Source organism: Gekko japonicus, unplaced genomic scaffold (assembly GCF_001447785.1).
Source record: "Gekko japonicus isolate JY-2015 unplaced genomic scaffold, Gekko_japonicus_V1.1 scaffold15, whole genome shotgun sequence".
Classification (NCBI taxonomy): Eukaryota; Metazoa; Chordata; class Lepidosauria; order Squamata; family Gekkonidae; genus Gekko; species Gekko japonicus.
The window spans coordinates 1865236-1886083 of record NW_015165830.1 but is presented as its reverse complement, the minus strand read 5'-3'; the positions used below and the strand labels follow the sequence as shown (position 1 = coordinate 1886083).

The 20848-nt window shown below is 43.7% G+C and overlaps 1 protein-coding gene across 1 annotated transcript in view; it reads left to right on the top strand.

Moving 5' to 3' along the window:
- The window catches only part of TMEM104 (transmembrane protein 104), a 128154-nt gene that overhangs the window by 12578 nt on the left and 94728 nt on the right, over nt 1–20848 (top strand). Inside the window, exons 3-6 of the mRNA XM_015410733.1 lie at nt 2907–3028; nt 9268–9349; nt 11568–11667; nt 13552–13632. Of these exons, the coding sequence (XP_015266219.1) occupies nt 2907–3028; nt 9268–9349; nt 11568–11667; nt 13552–13632 (385 nt within the window). The remainder of the gene's footprint in view (nt 1–2906; nt 3029–9267; nt 9350–11567; nt 11668–13551; nt 13633–20848) is intronic.

The window sequence follows — 20848 nt, the reverse complement described above, 5'->3', positions numbered from 1 at the left end:
CACTATCCGACCTGCTATCCATGCTGGCCCAGTGCCAAAGTTCTTCAGGTAGACTGGGTCTCCTGGGAAGAATCCCCTTGGTGTGTCCCGTACCTCGACCATCTTCCTCGCGTCCGGCGCACGATCCAGCAACGTCGCTGGCCGATCCAGCAACGTCGCTGGCCTCCGCCCCATCAGGAGTTCGGCTGGGCTCTGGCCTGAGACAGGATGGGCATCGTCCTCTGCGCCATAAGGAATTGGGCCAGCTGGAACTCCCAATCTCTGTCTGTGATCTGGCGGAGGGCCTCTTTCGTGGTCCGGACCATCCTCTCGGCCCTCGTTGCCACTGAAAAGTACTCGGTTCGATACATCACGACTTGGACCACGACATAAGAAACATGCGTTTACTCAGTACTTTCACACTTAGAACACAACAAACGGCCAAGTGGCCAACTATATACATTACCAAGGGAACACCCCTAGATTCGATTGGGGGGGGTTGAATCTCCCACCAAGGTTTCTATTGGTTCTCCTAGTGTACCTTAGGAGCCTAGTCCCTATTCTTTTGGGAATCAAGCTCTACTCGCCTGGCTACTGCCTGCTGGCGGTTCCAGGCACAATACGAAGGCCCAGCAAATGGGCCAGCAACCCTCCCTCCCTTCCACTCTTTGGCTATCTTGCAGGCGACTATATCTGGAAGCTCCCTAGCAGATTTCAGATTAGTCTCTCTGGATGTGGAGGCACTCAAATAATATACAGAAACCTTTACTAAACCCTTCTTGGAGGTATTTGGCAGCGGCCTTATTAGGGTTTTTATCTAGCAGGAGTGCCGACTGGAGGTGAATGGGGGTTACTGCCAGATGCATGTCCAAAAACTGAAAACTTTTAGGGCTGCTCGGATGATGGAGCTGTTGAGGACCCTCCTGCACTTGACATTCAAATACATTTCCCATTGTTTCTTATATCTCCTCTTTCTTCCACATTCATGAAAACTATGTAGCTTTTAGACAGCAGGCCCTTATAAGACTTCACTGTCATCGTATTGTTCATATTCACTCAGGCCTGGTCTACACGATATAGCTTCCACATTCCTGCCATAAGTTATGATCGTTGCAAACATGTATCTGCATTGTGGTATGTAAATGATTTTTTTTTTACAAAGTGTTCCAACAATGATGTAATTCCTCCATACACCTCCCCCCCCCCAAGTTCTCATGCATTATTGCAAGGTTACTGAAGAAGGCCGTAGAAGCCCATATTTTGAAAGGAGAACCATAGACACATAGACTGATAGATGGTAACTTGGGTTGCCAATTCCAACTTGGGAAAGTCCTGGAGATTTGTAGGCAAAGTTTGGGAAGCAGAGGGTACTCAGCAGAGAAGAGATGTCCCATTAGGGATGTCACATCCAGGCCAAAAGTCAACTCCTCCAAGTCCTCCCCTTCCTGTGGGGTCATTCCATCAAGCTTTAATTTCCCACATCACAGTCCCTTCTCCCTTTTCCTCCCATCTCAATCACTTGCTGGTTTCAGTATGCATATGTTCTGTGGGTCATGCTAATGTTTTCATTCTAACACTTGTGTTGGTATAGCCAGCTCATCCAGTAATATTCCACTGAACCTAAAAAACCTCTCAGAATCCTCTCCAGTTTCTTTTTTCAGTGTTAAAGAGAAAAATCCACACTGAAGGTCCACAAGGGGATGCCAACCAAAACCAGCCCCATCTTTCTTTCTATCTCCAACTAGCCTCTGGCCTCTAGTGTTTTTTCTAGTGAAGACCAGTTTCTCCAAGTCTCTATGGCATACCACATAGGAGAAGTCTTGAAGCATTCACTCTCTCATGTTACTCTAGGACTTTCTGTTTCTCCTATACTTTCTTGCATCCTATGCCTGCCAAAGCTTCCATTTCTTCCAGGAGAACAGACCTCTGTAGTCTGGAGTTCAGTCATAATTCTGGGAGAACTCCAGACACATCTTGAGGTTGGTAGCCCTGAGTGTAATTTAGAAATGAACAAATGTGTCACATGACAACAGAACTCTGTCCGTTATGACTGTGTCAGCTAGACTAGATGTCTGTATGCTAAAATATTTAACTGGTGAATTTTAGTGATTAAATTTGTCACCTCTAGATATTGGGATGTAGATGACAGACTGTTGTCTCGTAACTCATTAAAGGTAACACTGTCTTTTTATATAAAAAAAGAAACTTGTGAAGCTCTTTTGGTACCTTTGCAGCATGCTTCCTGAGGCTTATGCCAGTTAGTCTTCAAGGGTAGCACTGTAGTAGCTAAGCTGAGAAGTTATCAAGGAACACATGATAGATATTTGGTCCTTAACTTTCTAGCATGGATGGGAAATGAGTGATACAAATGAGTGTTTTATACTGCTACACATCTGTAAAACATGTGTTGAAAAGTTAATCACTGGAAAAGATGCAGGTAGGATGTTGCTAATTATTAACATAAACTCCATTTTCTGTGAAGGACTGCCTTTTAAATCTTCCTGCCTTAAATCTCTCCGCTTTTTTTTACCCATAGTAAGGTGGGTGGCTGCTGGGTTCCTGTTACAGTGCCTCAGCTATGGTGCCAACAACAACCATTCTCCTACCACTATCTATTACTGGAGCTGTTCCTGCATATGATGAAACCTAGTACATTATTTTACTTTCCCCAAACAACTATGAACAGCTTCTGCTGTGCTACTTCAAATGGAAAGAATGTGAGCAGGGATCTTCTTTCCATAAAACGGGGGGAAATTGGCATAGGTTTCTCTTTGCCGTTATACTGATATTGGTTACCTCAGAGAAAGACAAAGCAAACTCTGTATCTGGGGGAGGGGGGATTTCTTGATATGATGTATTTTAAGGCAGTTGATGCATTGATACACTTGCTGCCACCAAGTTCTAACACACATGATCTCTTTTTGCAGGTTGGCTTGATTTATATGTTCAATCTCATAGTTGGGACAGGAGCTCTAACAATGCCAAAGGCTTTCGCTACTGCTGGTTGGCTTGTCAGCCTCATCCTAATAATGTTCCTGGGGTTTATGAGGTAAGAGTGCCTTTTGCACTTTTCTAGGGGCTTGTGTTAGTGAAACTGTGGCCTCTGTCTTCAGGACAGGCAGCCTTTCTGTCATCTTACTATTATGGTTTCAACAAGAATGTTGTATTGAGCCTTGTTGTTTGGCCTTGTATACAATATACCTTTTATAGAAGTGTCTAATGAGTTTCTGAAATTTCATTATGTCTCTTTTCTGTCAGTTTACATGGGGTTCTTATTCCTTGTATTCCAGAGCTTCCAGTGTGAGCAAAGCAGAAAATCTTTCCTCTGTGCCTTGATTTAGCTGTCTTCCTCTGTATCAGGACTGCTTCTCTTGCTGCTTTTAGGTTTTTTGCTACTAATCCATTGTGAAAACCTGATTTTTGGCACTGCTGCCTTTGAAGTTTTAACAGCAGATGTTATTTATAGTCTGCCTTTCTCCTTGGGACTCAAGGGGGTAACAGAGAGTAAGTCAATACAGTCAACAAGATGGGACATCTAATAAATCAGAGGTGTCAAACTCATTTGTTACGAGGGTTGGATCTGACATAAATGTCACTTTGTTGGGCCAGGTCATGTATTCCATAAAATGTAACGCCAGGTACTGGAAATATAAACTTTATAAAGGTGATTTCAGATGCCCAATGGCAATAGCAGGTGAATGACAATAACAAGCTTGATTGCGTTAGGTGTGATATGCAGAAGGGTAGTATGAATGGTGACATCAGCATTGGTAATGAAACAGGAAGCCTAGGTCTCATTTTGGTCCAGGAGGATTCAGTCCAGGAGTATGCAAAAATAAATGGACAGAAGTCTGACATTAGAAACCACTACATTCAAAAACCAATGGGGGAACATGTTACCTTCCAGGACATTCAGTTGCTGATCTAAGAGTAGCAGTTCTCTTACAAAGGAATTTCAAAGGGAGATTAGAAAGAGAGACTGCTGAATTGCAACTGATAATGAAGCTCAAGACAGTGCATCCTCCTGCACTGAATTGAGACCTAATTTTCCTGTCTCATCACCAATGCCTGCTATTGTCATTTGGTATCTGAAATCACTCCAGTCTCCAAGACATAAGAACAGATGGACTCACATTCTAGCTGAATCTGAAGAAGTGAGCAGTGATTCACAAAAGCTCATGCCCTGCCACAAATTTTGTTAGTCATTAAGGTGCTACTGAACTCTTGCTCCTTTCCACTAATAAAGATCGCAAGCTGTGCTGCTAGGTCCCGTCCCCCCCATCTGTTAGAAATGGAGAGGGGGATCTCTCCAAGTGGAATAATGTGTTGATTTCAGACTGGGCAAAATCCTCTCAGTGCTAGTGAAGATAATGAAACAGTTAAAAAGCAAAGGGGGTTAATGTGAAGAAAGGCAGCCAGTGAGATGGGAGGGGAGAGAGAGAGAGAGAGAGAGAGAGAGATGTGTTGAATTGGAACATATGGAACCACAAATGTATTTTAAAATATTTAGCCATCAACTTCCAGTCATTAAACGATGGAATCCAATCTGAGCACTGCAATTCCTAATCTTTTTGAAAGAAAATAAAATCCCAGATAGACACAGAGAAATCTAATCTCAAAAAATCTCAGGATAAACCAAAATAATTTCCTTTTAATTCTCCTTTCCCCTTATCCCAACGCATCTCCTTCCTGTGCCCCCTTCTTTTCTTTTAATGTCTCTGTGTGTGATCAGGTCTCAAGGTAAACAGCAGAGCAGGGTGATTTCGATTGTGCTTGTCAGAAGAATCCCCCCTCCCTCCTTCCCTCCCTGAAGGAGCATGTGTGCACATGAAAGCCCTTGAATAAAACTTTGTTGATTTTAAAAGCGCCACTTTATTCAAACTTTGTTCTCTCTCTCTCCCCCTCCTCCTTCCTTCCCATCTTAGTCAGTAGTAGCAAAGAATAAAGGGGGGGGGAACCTCGGCCAATGGAGGGAAGGAGGCTTGGCTTTGTATCTCTCCCCATGTGATTATGGGAGACAGGCGAAAGCGAGCAGTGGCAAAGCAGTAGCAGCAGCCTCAGTGAAGGAAGCTGTAGGGAGCCAGTTGCTTGTGAGCTGGCTACGACCCGTGCACAGGCTGGTTCCAGCCCGTGGGCCATATGTTTGACACCCCTGCAATAAATAATGCAGTAAGATTTGGGTTGCAAAAATCTGGAACAGAGTGGGAATAAACGATAAATATTAACACGAAGCATTAAACAATGCAGAATTTATATAGTAGGATCCTACTTCAGCAACAGGCAGTACAAACTACTCTCAGTAGTATCATTCACAGTCTCTAACCCTTTCCAGGCAGCTTGTTACAGTACAGCCCTATTACCTGTGTAAAAAGCCCTCTTGAATCATTCAGTTTTGCATAGTTTGTGGAAAGCCAGGAGACTGGGAGCTAACCTGACTTCATCATGCAGGCCATTCCATAATGTGGGGGCCACAACAGAGAATGTATATGTATATGAGCAATTTTTTATTTTGTCCATTTGCAGAGTGGTACCTGCAGGAGGCTGTTCTCCAATAAGTGAAACTGCTGTGGCAGAGCATGGTGGGGGAGGTGGTCCTGCAGATACGAGGGACCAAGGTCATGAAGTTCCTCCATAATGTCTGTTCCTTGTCTCTGAATGATGTTTGAAATGCTACTTGAAATGCTACTCCTGTTGTGGTAGAGCCCATGATTCCTTTTAAGAGGAAGAGTGGTATTCTTTTTTGCTGGTTTCAGTTTGTTAGGTTAGGGTCTTCTGTTTTGTTCTATGTGAACAGTGAAGTGGGGGAAGAAGTGTGCAAATTCTTATCCTAATAGCTTGAAATGTATACTTCTTGTGGGGGAGAGGGTGATATCCAAACAACTTGATTTTAAGAGTATGCAAAATCTGCATCAATCTGGCCAGAATTATTCAGATCATGTATTTTAAATTGTGAACTCATAAACAACAGCTGTAGGCAGAATAATAATATTATGAGAAAAAATTATACTGCTGCTAAAAATAGCATCCCCAGTTGAGAAGGATGTCCGCCACTGGAAGTCAGGAAGCTAGCCTCTCTTCCGCATTGGAGATTGCCATGTAAGCACATTGCGCCTTCATATTAACTTCTCTCTTTTTTACCTGGAGAAAAACTCCACGCTAAATTGTGCATCATTCCCTCCTTATATCACGGTAAAGCTTTCCCAGTATCCTGATGGCTTAAACAACTTCAGAGAATGAGCTTTTCCTTTGGTTCTACATAGTCTGGATTTTTCCAGTTTCACTTTTGGGGACAGGATTTTCCACTTTTGGGGATGAGGTTTTTCCAGTTTCACTTTCTCTGTCTTTTTGCTTGCTGACTTCCTTTTCTTCTGTTTGCTCTCCACATTCTTCTCTCCATTGCACTTGTTTAATCTTTTGATCACTTGTTCCTTTTTTAGTCAAAGTAATAGTGATGCAATCTGTGGAAGACAAGCCCTTGGAAGGACCCATTTCTTTCCCCCAGAGAGAAGCTGCAATCTAGCTTTCTATTGCTATCTTGGCCTTTACCCTTCAATAAAGACCAGGGACCAAGGCTCTTCAGTCCTGGGTACGGACCACCTACTGCAACATGCCAATCTCAGAGTCCAGTGATCCAAGGTTGCTGTATCAGTTCACTCCCTGGACAATTAGCTGATTAATGGTGGAGCTTGGAAACTGATGCATTCTTACATTCATGTAGCTCTTCTACAGCAAATGTTAATGTCTGGTCAGTGTCTTGGGGCAGTTCCCAGAACAAATATTAAGGAGCAGCCAGGGCTCAGCGACAGTGAGGACTCCTCAGAGGAGGAGGGGCCCTGTGTAGCCAGCATGCAGCTGACCAGCAGTTGACAGTAGCTGACCAGCAGGAGAATGAGGTTCAGGCATTCCCTGACTTGCAGGTGAGAGCTGGTGCAGAATCATCTCTGCCCTCGCGCTCTGATCTGGCAATTGAAAGTCAGCCACCTGCCCCCCTTTCCCCAGAGTCACGAGCACCCTTGGAATGTTGCAGAAGAAGGCTCAGAAAAGACTTATAGGCTCGGTATTGGAGTGTATGCCACACTATTCAGCACCAGGTGCCTTCAGACAGTGGAGATGAGTCTTTGCAGTTTAGTCACTGAGAAGCTGGCTGCATGCATGCTGTCTCAGTGGCTATAAAGACTCATGAGAGAAGCTCGTGGGGGTGGATGCAGTGTGTAGAGAACTGTATGGAGAACTGCCTGGGCTGATATTTGGTAACCTGACTGCTTCAACATTACGCTTCTTAGAATCCCTCTGCTCCTGTTTCTGCCGAGGTTGTAAAACCGGACTCCTGGACTGCTTCAACATTGAGTTTCTGAAAAATCCATCTGGCTTTGTTGCTACTGACACTGTAACCTGACCCCAGGAGCCTGTTCCAGCTCTAACCAGCCTCAGAACACTACCATTTTTCTGACCAGTTATAGAATTTCTTTCCTTAATCAACATCTTCTTTGAGTCTGAGTATATTGTACCTTAATCTGTTATTTAGAATGGTAGGGATCCCCACATACAGTCTCCAGATGGTCAAAAGTGGCCATAAATCACTTTCTGGTGACTGGATGCCTAGTTCAGACTGAGGTACTCCTTCTGTAAATTCTCCATGTGTTCCAGAGAACTCTTGGGAGCAAGGATTTCTCAGCAAGCAGGTAGGAGAGAGAAGCTTTATCTTTCCTTTGAGTTCTCTGGCATGCCCAGAAAGTTCATTGAAGGGGTCAGTACATTGGAGAGGCTGAGAAGCAGCAAGAATCTCGTTCCCTTGCATTTGATGGTCTCCAGCCTGACTTGAGGTGAAAGACTGACCCAGCTCCTTCTCTGAATTCTCTCAATGTATCAGAGGAGTTAGTGATGACCACAAATAATAGGGGGCACCAAGGCAACCAAAAATTTGTGAACCCTGCTGATGAATATACTTGCTATTTTAACTTATTATGGCTATTGTAAGCATTTAACTTTCTCATCCCAAGGTACTTATCTTTCAACAGAAAATAGTGATTCTGTCTTTCAGTACACTTTCTTCCTGAGCCCTGTATATATGTTGAGGCTTAATCTTATAAATTGCTTTACATCTGTAGAAGAGAAAAGCTCTATAAAAGTGTAAATTTTTTTTGAATGGAAGGCACAAATCATTACAATAGCAGTGAATGAATTGCTTTGGGGAGAGTCTTTATACAAGAAATTGTTCCAAAACCTTGAAGCCTGCTATTCCCTATCTTTCTGTTTTGATTCTTTTCCAATTAATTTCTTGATGCTGCTGGGGTGTGTACAGATATGCTATTTCATGTTTCATCTCAGCCTTGAAATGTGTTATCCACTGGTGGTTCGCGGTTCGAGAATTATTACTCTGATACTTCCATTACTCTCTTTGGCACTTCTGGTTGCTTAATACCTTCTGGAGAATGTTGATTGTCGTAAAAGGACACAAGGGAAATCATTACCGTGGCCTCTGGAAGGAGCTGCTATGCTTTAATCCTAGTAAAACTAATTTCTCATTCCATCTTGATAAATGAGTTTAGTGTGTATAGCAGCAAAAAGCCATTTTGGAGGTTTAAATAAGATCGATTTTTAGGTTCTGGTAAAAATGAGAGAAAGAATCCTTTAACTGGGGTAATGGCCATTCACATGTAAGATCAACAAAGCAAATTGTGATGCTGAGTGGAAACCTCTGATGGGTCAGTTGTTCCTAGCTATTTCACTGACAAATCTTGGTAAAGGTTTTCAGTCCTTGTCTTTTAAAATCTTAAAGTGGCCCATCTTTCTTGGCCTAGCAATTAGGCATAGATTTTGAATAAATGTATGTATTCAAGTAAACTGGATGTGCCCTTGATAATGTACTTCAGTTGCATCTTCTGTTCAAGAATCTAGGTCCTCTGCAGCCGTGACAATTTTGTCACACTTTGTGGCAAAATATTTTCCCAAGTCATTTGCTGGTTAATATGTTGTAAATCCTGTGGGGCTGGGACAGAGTAAAACATTTGTGAAACATGCTAATTCTGTTACTTATTGAAATTAGTTTTTCTGTTAGGAGTAAGACTTATCCTTCTCAATCTTAAGCAACAGACAAATGTAACACAATTTGTATTGGAATTCTCCCATAAAATGAATGAGAATGGCACACAAAAGTAGCTTTGATCTTGTTTGTCTCTCCTTCCGTTGTGTTGAAGTTGTGCAGACATACCGTTTTGGGCGAAGAGGGGACATTGCAACTTACTCGTGTTATCTTCAAGTAATGAGTAACTTTCATTTTCATACTAGCTACATGACTACAACTTTTGTAATGGAGGCCATGGCTGCTGCAAACGCCCAACTTCGTTGGAAGAGAATGGAGAAGCACAAGGTTTGTGTGATAACTTAATTTCATTCCAAATCCCATTGTTCTGTAGCCTAATGTTGTCATTTGACTGGCTTTCTCTAATATTTACCCTGTAAAATATTTATTTATTTAATTAATTTATACCCCGCCATCCCCGCGAGCAGGCTCAGGGCGGCTTACATAATTGGTCTATAGTGACCATTAATTCACATAAAAACAGTTTAAAATTTCAAATACATAAAAACATAAACTCATAAAGTGTTAGTGCTGATACATTAGGTACATAAGATGGCATGCTGGAAATACCATACAACCAACCAGTTTGCCACTCAGTGGTCTTCCTGAGCACAGTGGGGGAGGCCAGATGTTAAAACTATGGGCCGGCTCGTTGGTAGTAGTGGGGACGGCTCCTAGTTGAAAGCCTGGTGGAAGAGCTCTGTCTTGCAGGCCCTGCAGAACTGCACAAGATCCCACAGGGCTCTGATCTCCTCCGGGAGCTCATTCCACCAGTATGGAGCTGCCACCGAGAAAGCTCTGGCCCTAGTGGTGGTGAGCCTGGCATCCTTGGGACCTGGAACGGTCAGTCGGTTCTGGGACCCCGACCTCAGTGCTCTCTGGGGTATATATGGGGAAAGGCGGTCCCTCAGATATGTGGGACCCTGGCCATATAGGGCTTTAAAGGTAAGCACCAGCACCTTGAAGTGAATTTGGTATGCTATTGGCAGCCAGTGCAGTGCCTTCAATACAGGCTGGATGTGCTCCAATCTGGGAAGGCCCATCAAAAGCCTGGCCACAGCATTCTGTACTAGCTGCAGCTTCCGAATTTGCAACAGGAGTAGCCCCATGTAGAAAGCGTTACAGTAGTCTAGTCTCGAGGTGACCGTCGCATGGATTACCATAGCTAGGTCGTCGCGGTTGAGAAAGGGAACCAAATGCCTGATCAGCCGAAGATGATAAAAGGCTGACCTGGCAGTGGCTGCCACCTGGGCCTCCATTGTTAAGGAGGAATCCAGGAGCACTCCCACACTCCTAACCTCTGGCGCTGGCACCAATGGGGCCCCGCCGAAGGTTGGGAGTAGGGTTCCTCCTCCCAAACCGATCCAACTCATGCACAGAATCTCTGTCTTCGTCGGATTCAGCTTCAGCCAGGGGCACATATACCGCTCAAAAGTCCACTACAAATCCTTCAACATTTGTCTCATCATGAATGTCAGACTTTCCCCCCAGTTCTGGAACAGTAAGATTAATAAAAGGTCAGCAATTGAGGCAATTAGTTTCTGTTCAAATACATAAATGCTAGGTTTTCAGAACTTCTGTTTGTTGGCAGAATTCCACAGTAACCCTATATTTTGGGCAGTTATGGTCATTTCTTGCTCTTCTAGGAAGATGATGATGAAGATTCTTCATCTGGAGTTTCTGATAATGATGTTCTCCTTCCAGATGGCTATGAACGATCAGAGACGCGGCCTATTGAGAGAAACAGAAAAGATTTACAAGGACTTAACTCCTTCCCGGCAGATGTTTTCAGAAAGTGTCGTCTTAAATTTGGCTGATAGAAAAGAGCTTGAACCTGACCTCAAGATCAAGAAGCCTGTGAGATGCCACTGGGCCCCGAGGATGAGACCAAGGAGGAAGAGGCTTAAGATTGGCGGTGTTATCCCTTTGGAGACGGAGGAGGGTTGCAGAATTTCGAGTGAACGTCTAAGAAGCCATCAAGACTTTAGAGAGAATTAGCATAGATGTAAAGGTGGAAGGACTCTGAAAATTGCCCTTACGAGGAGAGCTGGAGGAGATGCTCTGGAAATCTTCTCATAACAAGTAATAAACTAACACATAAGCTTAGAAAGACAGGATCTCACAAAGTATATTGTTTATTAAAAGGTTTTTTTTCATTACTAACTGCAGTCTAACAGGGTAATGATCTCCTACTCTTGGGTTTTTAGTTTAGTGTGGGTTACTTTCCTTTCTCCTTAGTTGTAGTTCCCCTTCCCTTTTTCTTTTCTGTGTAGTTTATGTAGTATTATAAAAAATAAAAAAAAATCCCCTCCGGGGGCCTTAAAAAAATGAATGTCAGACTTTCCCCCCAGTTCTGGAACAGTAAGATTAATAAAAGGTCAGCAATTGAGGTGATTAGTTTCTGTTCAAATACATAAATGCTAGGTTCTCAGAACTTCTGTTTCTTGGCAGAATTCCACAGTAACCCTATATTTTGGGCAGTTATGGTCATTTCTTGCTCTTCTAGGAAGATGATGATGAAGATTCTTCATCTGGAGTTTCTGATAATGATGTTCTCCTTCCAGATGGCTATGAACGATCAGAGACGCGGCCTATCCTTTCTGTTCGTAAGTATCTAGCCGATGCCACTTTAATTATAATGAAGATGCTTTTCCCACTTACCTGAGTGCTCCTATTCAATTAAAAGAGAACAAATGGATCAATAAGACCATTCTGCTCTTCTGCAATATGAGTAGTACGCAGATACGCATTCTTTCCTGAGAGGTCTGCTGTTATACTTGTGAATCAAAGCTAGTTTATCAAGACTGCAAGCCAAGGCAGCTGGCCTAAGTATTTCTGCTTCCAAGAGGTCATGCTGACACAGAACACATTATCTCAATGTCCTATGAATATTCATCTTGAAGACTCTGTTTTAGGTAACATGTACCCTCCTGCAAATGCTACCCCAAAATTTAATAGCCCACAAACTTTACTTGCTCACCTAACTCGCACATACCTGTAACACCATTCAAAGGGAAGACCAGTCTGGCCCCAGCCATCTGCCAGGCACGGAGCAGATGCAGAGTGCTTCTGTTCTCCCTGCTAGCAAGAGCACTGCTCTAATTGTAGTGGGTTGACAAGTGGGAGGAGAAGGATGCAGTATTATTTTAATTTGTTGTAAGCTGCCTTGAAAATTGTTTGGTTGAAAGGCAGAGTACAAAGATTTTTTTTTAAAAAAAATACATAGTAGTAATTTCTGGCCTAAATCTTTTTTTAAAACCCTCTTCTAAAACATGCATTTCTGGTATTTTTGGAGTTGATGTGGTGAAATGGGCCCACAGGTATGTCATTATCTCACAGGGAATGTAGAACTTATTCAACTAGCCCAGGTCTCAAGCTGCAAGACTATAAGGTATTCACCTCTCCAACAAACACACATATAGGATTCCTTTTTTGCTAGCACCAACAGAGTGAGAGTTAGAGGTATGTTTGTCTAGTAATCTGAAACTCAGACTCTGTATTTCTGTCTCTCAAGATAACTTTCTTCAAATGAAATATTACTGTTCTCCTCTAAACCATCATGGATGTAGGGGAACCTTGAAAATCTCATTTAGAATAATTCAGATTCGCGCAGGTGTCCCCCTACCGTCTCTTTGTACCTTGCTAAGCATGGGCTGAGTTAAGCTTCCATGTGAATAGGATAGACCACCATAACACCAGTTTCGGAAACAAATATATAGTTACTTGTATAAGCAGTCAGTGTTTACAACAAGAACAAGAATATAGCTGCACAACAATTTACTGCGACATCTGAGCAAAGGAAAATAAAATGAATAATACATGCATCCTCTCACCCTAGGTCTAAAACATACCCCCTCTGATGGTGAAGTAAGAGGTAGGCAGAATAATCTTAAAGTTTCTAGACTTCTGTTCAGGCTCTATACATTTCTTTATTTCTTCACCACTTTTCTTTTTGGCCTAATTCCTAAAGGGCTAACTCTGCTCACCCACCCGAAGAATATAGAAGTCTTTTCTTTCTCTCCACACAAAGGACAGAGATTCTACTATATAGCCTATTAGACCCCTCCTAAAATTACTGGCCAGCCCCCAGAAGATCCTTGCAGCCTGCGATGATTAATGCAGCCCCCAGGAAATGGTGTGTTCTCTTGGCTAATTCCATTAGCATATGATTTGAAATCCTACCCGTTTGGCTAGGTAGCCAAAATGTTACAGAACAACCTGGTAAGGTTTTATGTTAGCCTCTGAGCAGTCAGAAGGTGCAAATCCAACATTTGCCTGCAAAGTTGTAAATTGTCACCCAGGTTCCTGGAGTGAAGTGTCATTTTCCCACAGGTGATAGGTGCCATAGGGAACCCATGCAATGGGTTGTTTAAAAGACTGGAAAATGTAGAGAAGGAATGGCTTATGATTATGGCTTGGGCAGAGTCTTTGTGCTACCTGGAAACATTTTGGAAAAAAAGTCTAAGAATGTCCTTTTTTCCAACCTGCAGAGAGACGAGGAACACCCAATATTTTTGAAATCACAGAAAGGATAGAGATGGGTCAGATGGCCTCAATGTTCTTTAATAAAGGTAATTACCTCCAAGCCCCGAAGATCCTGCTTCTTGGTGCATTGTTGTGTTGCTTTTCCCTTACAGTTGCTGGAAATTCTTTATACTTCACTGGAGTTAGACTGGTGGAACTCTGCATTGGATTGCACTGTTAGTGTTCATAGTAATAAAGAAAAGGCTGAAAATGTGATGTGACACTAAATGTCCTACAGGTTCAAACCAAAATACAAATTTATTTTGATAAGGGTTGCCATTTGGAGAGATTACATGAACTAAAACTCCTGGTTTTGGCAACCAGCTGGCTGGAATAGCCTGCTGCTGATAAATGCCTTATTAAAATGCTTAGACCCAGGTGACTTGTTAAGAGGTGTGAGTAAGACTTGCATATAGAAGACATGATGCCTTCCCATTTTAATTGCTGTTACGGATAACATCATCCAGTAGAGGGTGCACATATCACACACAGTAATTCAGAACAAGGGATGTTGGGTGTTATCTGCCTTAACAAAATACTAATTACTTGGTAATTACAGAAAGAAATTGGAAAGGCTGTAAGAAATGCCTCCTCTGAGTTGAGGATGACCAAACAAGAATTTTGTGATCAAATTTGCTACTTTCTTCTTTGATGTAGGAAATGGCACTTTTGTACTGTAGAATTCTGAAAGCACCATGCATGTTTCACACATCCACAGCTGTCAATATGAACTTTCACCTCCAGAGAATTTGCTTCAGTTTCTTTTACAGCTTGATTCTTTTAAGAAATGTTTTAAATGTAAATTTGGTGTCTAGTGAAGTTGTAAAGACACTGAAAACCATGTGAAGCAGTTTGTGTTGAACCTTTATAAGGATCTATACCCTCTTATTTTGTTATACTCTCTTATTTTGTTATCTCTACTGAATACAGTAGTCTAACCAGATCATGTAACTTTATGCACATTTGAATAACGTGCAAATCTTTTCAAACCCAAGTAGGCTAGACCTTATTGCTTTCATTCCTGATTTGTTTTTAACAGCTGAACATCCTACTTGTATTGTCTGTTTCCACTCCATTCACTCACAAATGTTGCAGTGATGGCCAGCTTGTAGCAGTTTTTCCAGAGTAGGGGAAGACAGATTTTAGCCTTCCAGAACTACTGATTTTTCCCCAAGTGTCACACAAAATGGTGACTTGATAGGTGAAGCCAGTCACAAAATGACAGTGCATACACAAAGTTATACCTAACACCATTGTCCATTTTTAACACCATTGTCCATTTTTCTTATACCTACCCACTGTATATATTTCATTTTGGACAATTTGACCTTCATATCAACCTTTTTGCAATGCTTTCCAGCCAGGCTCCTCACAAAAGAACATAACTATGCCAGCTCAGTGAGTATGTTAACACTGCATTTACTTGGCCCGTTTCTTATTACGTACAAAAATTTACATAATTCACTCAGAGCATATTACTTTCAGAGTTTCAAGTCTTGATAAAGAAAGGTTGAGGCTCTGTTATAGATTACGGTGAGAGTTATTGGCCTGTTAAAAAGCAGAATCCTTTTTTTCACTGTATTTTCTGCTGGCTTCCCTTGACTGTTTTAACAGTCTGACATGATTTAGATCTGCCGTCTTTGATGTTAAGCTGTGGTTAAATCTTCCACCTCTGACTTGACTTCTTTCTGTAGGGAGCAGATTTCCAGTCTTAACTCTGAGGGGGGGGGGGGGGGGGGGGCTACTTACCATTTCCTGTGGAGGAGCCCTAGTCTGAGGGATAGTTGGGTGCTCTTTACTGGGGATCTGTGAGTCATTTATTGTAATAATGAATTCTAGGCATATACATCATGTACTTTCCTTGCAGGAAGTAATTGATCTTCCTGTTTTGTGTGCCGTAATGAAAGTATTGATTAGTGAGGGTCAGTGGCAGTTTATAAAGCAGAACTGACACTAACGTCTGTCTGTAGGAGGAGAGGATGGAGGTTGGCAAGCAGTACTGTCATGTGAAATCCATTGCGGTTTATGAAGATCTACCAGTCCTGAATAAGTAACAGAGAAAGGGACTGTTCTTACAGAAGAGCAGCAAGACTGGGTGAAAAGCTGAAGATGCAGATTCCCAAGAATAAGGGGCCTTAAAATAGAAAGCTGATCTTAGACTTAACTGAATACTGTCTCTTGAATCAAATGCTTTGGGCTGCTGTGGTCAAGGCACACTCATTTCTCTAGTCCAAAGAATGAAAGAGAGTGATGTGATCAGCACCTCATCAACAGTTTTATTTCCTACCCAAATAATTCTTTTATAATCAAATGGGCTATAAAGCTCTGGTCTGATGTACGAGCATGATTCTAGCCACTGTAGTTAGAAAGCCCTAATCACTTGAACACCACACCTTACTGGTATATTAATATTGGCTATGAATAACTACTATTTCTTCCTAAATGTTCACATTTGCATCTGATCTACTTTGCCCATTTGTATGGAATAGTTTGGGCATTGACTCCTGCCATTTGTGGAAACCAAACTCATGGAGGTGTGACCCATTCAAGCATTTGCTAGAGGAGGATCTGTGGCTCAGTGGTAGAGCATCTGCTTGGTGTGCAGAAGGTCCCAGGTACAATCCTTGCCATCTGTAGCTAAAACAATCAGGTGGTAGGTGATGTGAAAGACCTTTTCTGCGTGAGACCCCAGAGAGTTGCTGCCAGCCCTAGTGGGCAGTACTGACCTTGATAGAGCAATGGTCCGATTCAGTATAAGGCAGCTTGATGTGTTTATGTGTGCTCTTCATAGGTTTTAAAGTTTCAGTAAAGAGAGACTCCAAAGAAAGAGAGGACTTCCTTGACTTTTTTTAAAAAAAGGGCCTGCCTCAAAGAAAAATAATTCTTCCTCTTGTTGACTGTCTCAGATAAGAAATATCAGCAGAAAATGAGCCTTTCTGAACATTTTAGGTGAAGACTAATTATAACACCAGCTTATTGCAGGAATAAATATCTGGTGCCATCTTTCAGACTTTTGAGAATCCCATCTTACTGTCCTTTTTCTAAAGTTTAAAATTCTCATGGTTTTATTTATTACTGTGGAGATGAGTTCCAAATAGATTAAAGCAGTGTGTTAAAGTCTTTGAGACTAGCCTTGGATTATGGGCAGGGTGATGCATTCGCAGCATTTTGATTCTCCTTGTGAGTCCAAATTCCCTTGCTGTTTCCTACTGCCTGCCAGTAGTTCATGAAGACTTCTTCCTTTATTAATTTAGGGCAATGTATTCTTTGTTTACTTGTCTCTTTCAGACAGCTACTGAGGCGGCATGCAGGGCCGGCTCACCCGCTAGGCGAACTAGGCCTTCGCCTAGAGCGCGAGCCGGCCGTTAGGGTGTGGGAGGAGAGGCAGGGGTGGCCACCGGCGCGCCTGGCCAGCGAGGGAGGCAGTGGTGCCACGCAGCCCGCAGGAGCACCCTCCATTGAGCCAGGTGCCGCAGCCCGCGGCGACACCAGCAACTGGGAGGAGCGCCGGCTCTGCCAGCTGCAGGAGGAGGACGTGTGGTGGCAGCGTGGGTAGGGCGCGGCCCGCAGCGACACCAGCAGCTGGGAGGAGCACTGGGGCTCCGAGGAACGCTGGCTCTGCCGGCTGCAGGAGGAGGACGCGTGGCGGCGGTGGCAGTATACAGAGGGGCTATGACCTGTGATTTCGATGCTATGCATCAACTGTCTTGGTACCTGAAATTTACGTGTCTCACTTTAGCAGGGAATGTGAGAACTGTGCTTCAGACATTTCAAAGAGACACAGAAACTATAGTAATAATGAGCTACCCTGTTCCATATATGAGGTGTAATACCTGAAACCAGTCTTGGCTACAGTAGCATAAAGCACAGCTGTAAATTGTAGCCAGACTTGTATTTTTCTAGGAGTAACAGATGTCACAGCCAGTGTTCCCTCTAAGCTGAGTTAGTGTGAACTAGCTCACCATTTTTTAACCTCTGGCTCACAAATTTTTGTTTTAGCTCAGGAAGGATGGCTCCAGAGCAAACTAATTTATGCAGTAGCCAAATCGCTCACTCACAACTTTAATGCCAGTAGCTCACAAAGTAGAATTTTTGCACACAAAACTCCACAGCTTAGAGGGAACATTGGTCACAGCAATGTAGTCATAAATGGAAGGTTCGGTTCTGGATGCTAGGGTTAGAACACTATATTAAATATTTTCATGAAACACCCCACAATAGCAGCTGAGGTATGTTTTAACATAGAGATACTAATGTTATTTGGGGTTTGAAGTAAGCATTGAAATTTCAGACCTATTAGTATTCTTTTAGAGCTCCTTTGATTTCTTGCTTTTGTACCATTGTCCTATAATCTTTTAATGTAAAACAATAGCATGTTTTGTTTCCCTGTCTCATCTGCCTTTTGAAATAAGGTCTGTTTAGATGCACTCTGCATTGTATAGGTTGAGGTGTTCAGTTTTGTTCCTTTCAATCCAAGTTGGTGCATTTTGGCATCTCTTTATCCTTATTGATGATCTCTGCTCATCAGAGCACAGTTACCTCTTGGTGATTCTCCGGTGGTCCAGAAGTGGGGCAGTCCTTCAGACTCCTTACTCCTGGGAAAGCGCCTCCTCTCCGAAGGCAGGGTGGTAGACTCTTTAGGCACGCAGGGGGAGGGGCTTGTCCCCTGGAACCCAGTCTCTCCGTCCCTGCCTTCCGAGCAGGATGTGGTAGACCGTGCTCCTTGGGAGCACAGAAGTTACACAGAAGAGAAGAAAAGAAGAAATCAGGCAGCAGAAAACATCAGGAGAAGGACAGGAACAGATAGCTGGCCAGCTTCCCTGTTGCCTCCCCCCCTTCCTCCTTGTTGTATCAAGCCGTGGGAGAAGGGCGGCATTGGACCCAGACAACCCCTGGGAAACCGTGGCACCACTGAGACCCCCGCTACGCTGCCAGTCCTGGAAGGAGGGACTGGTGCGACGTGTCTCCACTCTCTTCCCTCAGAGAGAAGTGGAGGGGGTCTCCAATGTCGGTGTGGCAACCACGACTGCGAAGGAGAGCCATCGCCAATCGTTTGCAGTCAGCTCCCTGTCTGAGTGATGACATGGGAGGCCGAACAGAGCTCCAGACCATGGTGCGGTAAGCGGAAGAAGACCAGGGGTGTGTGTGTCTGTACCGTGGCCAAATCCACGCTCCCTCCCCACGGTTTGCTTGGGGGAGAAAGGAAGTGTCTATAGTGGCTGGGTCTCTGACTGCAAGTTTGGGGTCAGGGAAGGAAAGTGCGTTTTTTCCTCCCCCCCTCCCCCCCTGTCTCTCTCCCAGGCTAATGTGTGGAGTGGGGGAGGAATGTTCTTGGCTGGAACCGGGTTGAGGATTCACCCAGGAGGCCTACGTTTAGTTGGTTGGGGCAGGCAGTGGGGAGCTTACTTTCTCCCTAAGCTGGAGACAGGTTTTAGCCCTTTGCACTGTTCTGGGAGGACAAGCAGCCTAGGCAGTAGGTTACTTAAGGCGGGAAATGGCCATTTTGAGTACCACATTGTTGCTTTCACTTTCAGGTAGAATATAAAATGGCCACCAAGTCCTCTACTTCTCAGGAGATGGACGCGGAAACATGCACCTTTGACCTGGCTGAGTCTCCCAAATCCCCTCTCACCCAGGCACAGAACCTCCCTTCTGGAGAAGAGAGCCAAAGTTATCTCCTTTCTTGGTTGACGATAGAAATGAGAAAGGAGTTTAGGGCCATGTACCAAGAGTCTCAAAGACATTCCCACACTCACCAACACTGCAAAAGACACAAGCCTAGTGAAAGGGAGACTGAGGTTCCTGATAAGAAAAGGAAAAAGACATCAGACTTTCAAAGATAGTATAGTCCTTTATTAGAGGAACATGACTCTGATTCAACATCTGTTACCTCTGAGTTACTCAAGGAGGAGGGTGAACTATCAGAGGAGGAGGAAGAGGTGGTTGCTGCAGCCCAGTCCAGACTCTTCCCTCAGGAACTATATAATAGATTACTTCCAAAAGTCATTAGGACACTGGAACTGGCTTATACTCCTGAAGAAAAAGAGGAAGAGGACTTTGTTTTCCCTGTAGGATCAGATAGGACCATACCCAATTCTAGTACTAAATCAGTAGGCGTTCCACTACCAGCAGCCTTCTATAAGGTCATGAAGGCAGAATGGGAACACCCAGACAAACCAAAAGGTACTAACCCGGCTTTTGGAAAATTTTACTCTTTGATCCCTGAAGCGTCAAAAAAGCTGAAACTGCCTATAGTAGATGACCCAATTAATAGTCTTGCATCTACTGCAGTCCTTCCCATGGGAGCAGATGGACTTCCAAAGGAGAGCAGTGATAAACGCATAGGACAAGCGCTAAGAAGAGATTTTGAGGCGTCTGCTAATGCACTGAGAACTTCTGTTACAGGTTCCATATTTGCCAGGGCAGCATATGCATGGTCCTCTGATCTGGCAAAGGCAGACAGTGGCATACCTAAGGAGTTAAAGGATGAACTAAAGAAGATCGCTCTTGCCACAGCCTTCGCTGCAGATGCTACACTGGATGCAGTGCAACAGTCAGCCAGGAGCATGGCATGCAGCATTACAGCACGGCGGAACATCTGGCTCAGAAGCTGGGACGTGGATCCTTCAGCACATGCAAAAGTGGCAGCGGTTCCCTTCAAAGGTACCAAGCTGTTTGGAGAAGACTTGGATAGATACCTTATCAAAGATAAGGATAAGAAGAAGGTACTCCCATCAGAAAAGAGGGAGGGAAAAGCAAGAAGATATCAGCAGTCCTTTCAAGACTCGAGAAAAGATTCCAAAGCTGGCAATAGCAGATTGTACAAAGGCAAATGGCAACCCAAGTACAAAGATGGCAGATCTCCCACCTTTCCTGCAAAACAATCCCTCAGTGGAAAGAACACTAAGAAAGGACCCCAGGCATGACTATGCTGGGATGGAAACACGAACTGGAGTTGGGGGCCATATTCAGAACTTTGCACATGTTTGGCAGAAGACGGTCATGGATAGATGGGTGTGGGATACACTCACAAGAGGCTATTCTCTGGAATTCCGGTCTTTACCTTCACCAGGCATTCCTAGAAGGCGCCGACGGACCCAGACAACCCCTGGGAAACCGTGGCACCACTGAGACCCCCGCTACGCTGCCAGTCCTGGAAGGAGGGACTGGTGCGACGTGTCTCCACTCTCTTCCCTCAGAGAGAAGTGGAGGGGGTCTCCAATGTCGGTGTGGCAACCACGACTGCGAAGGAGAGCCATCGCC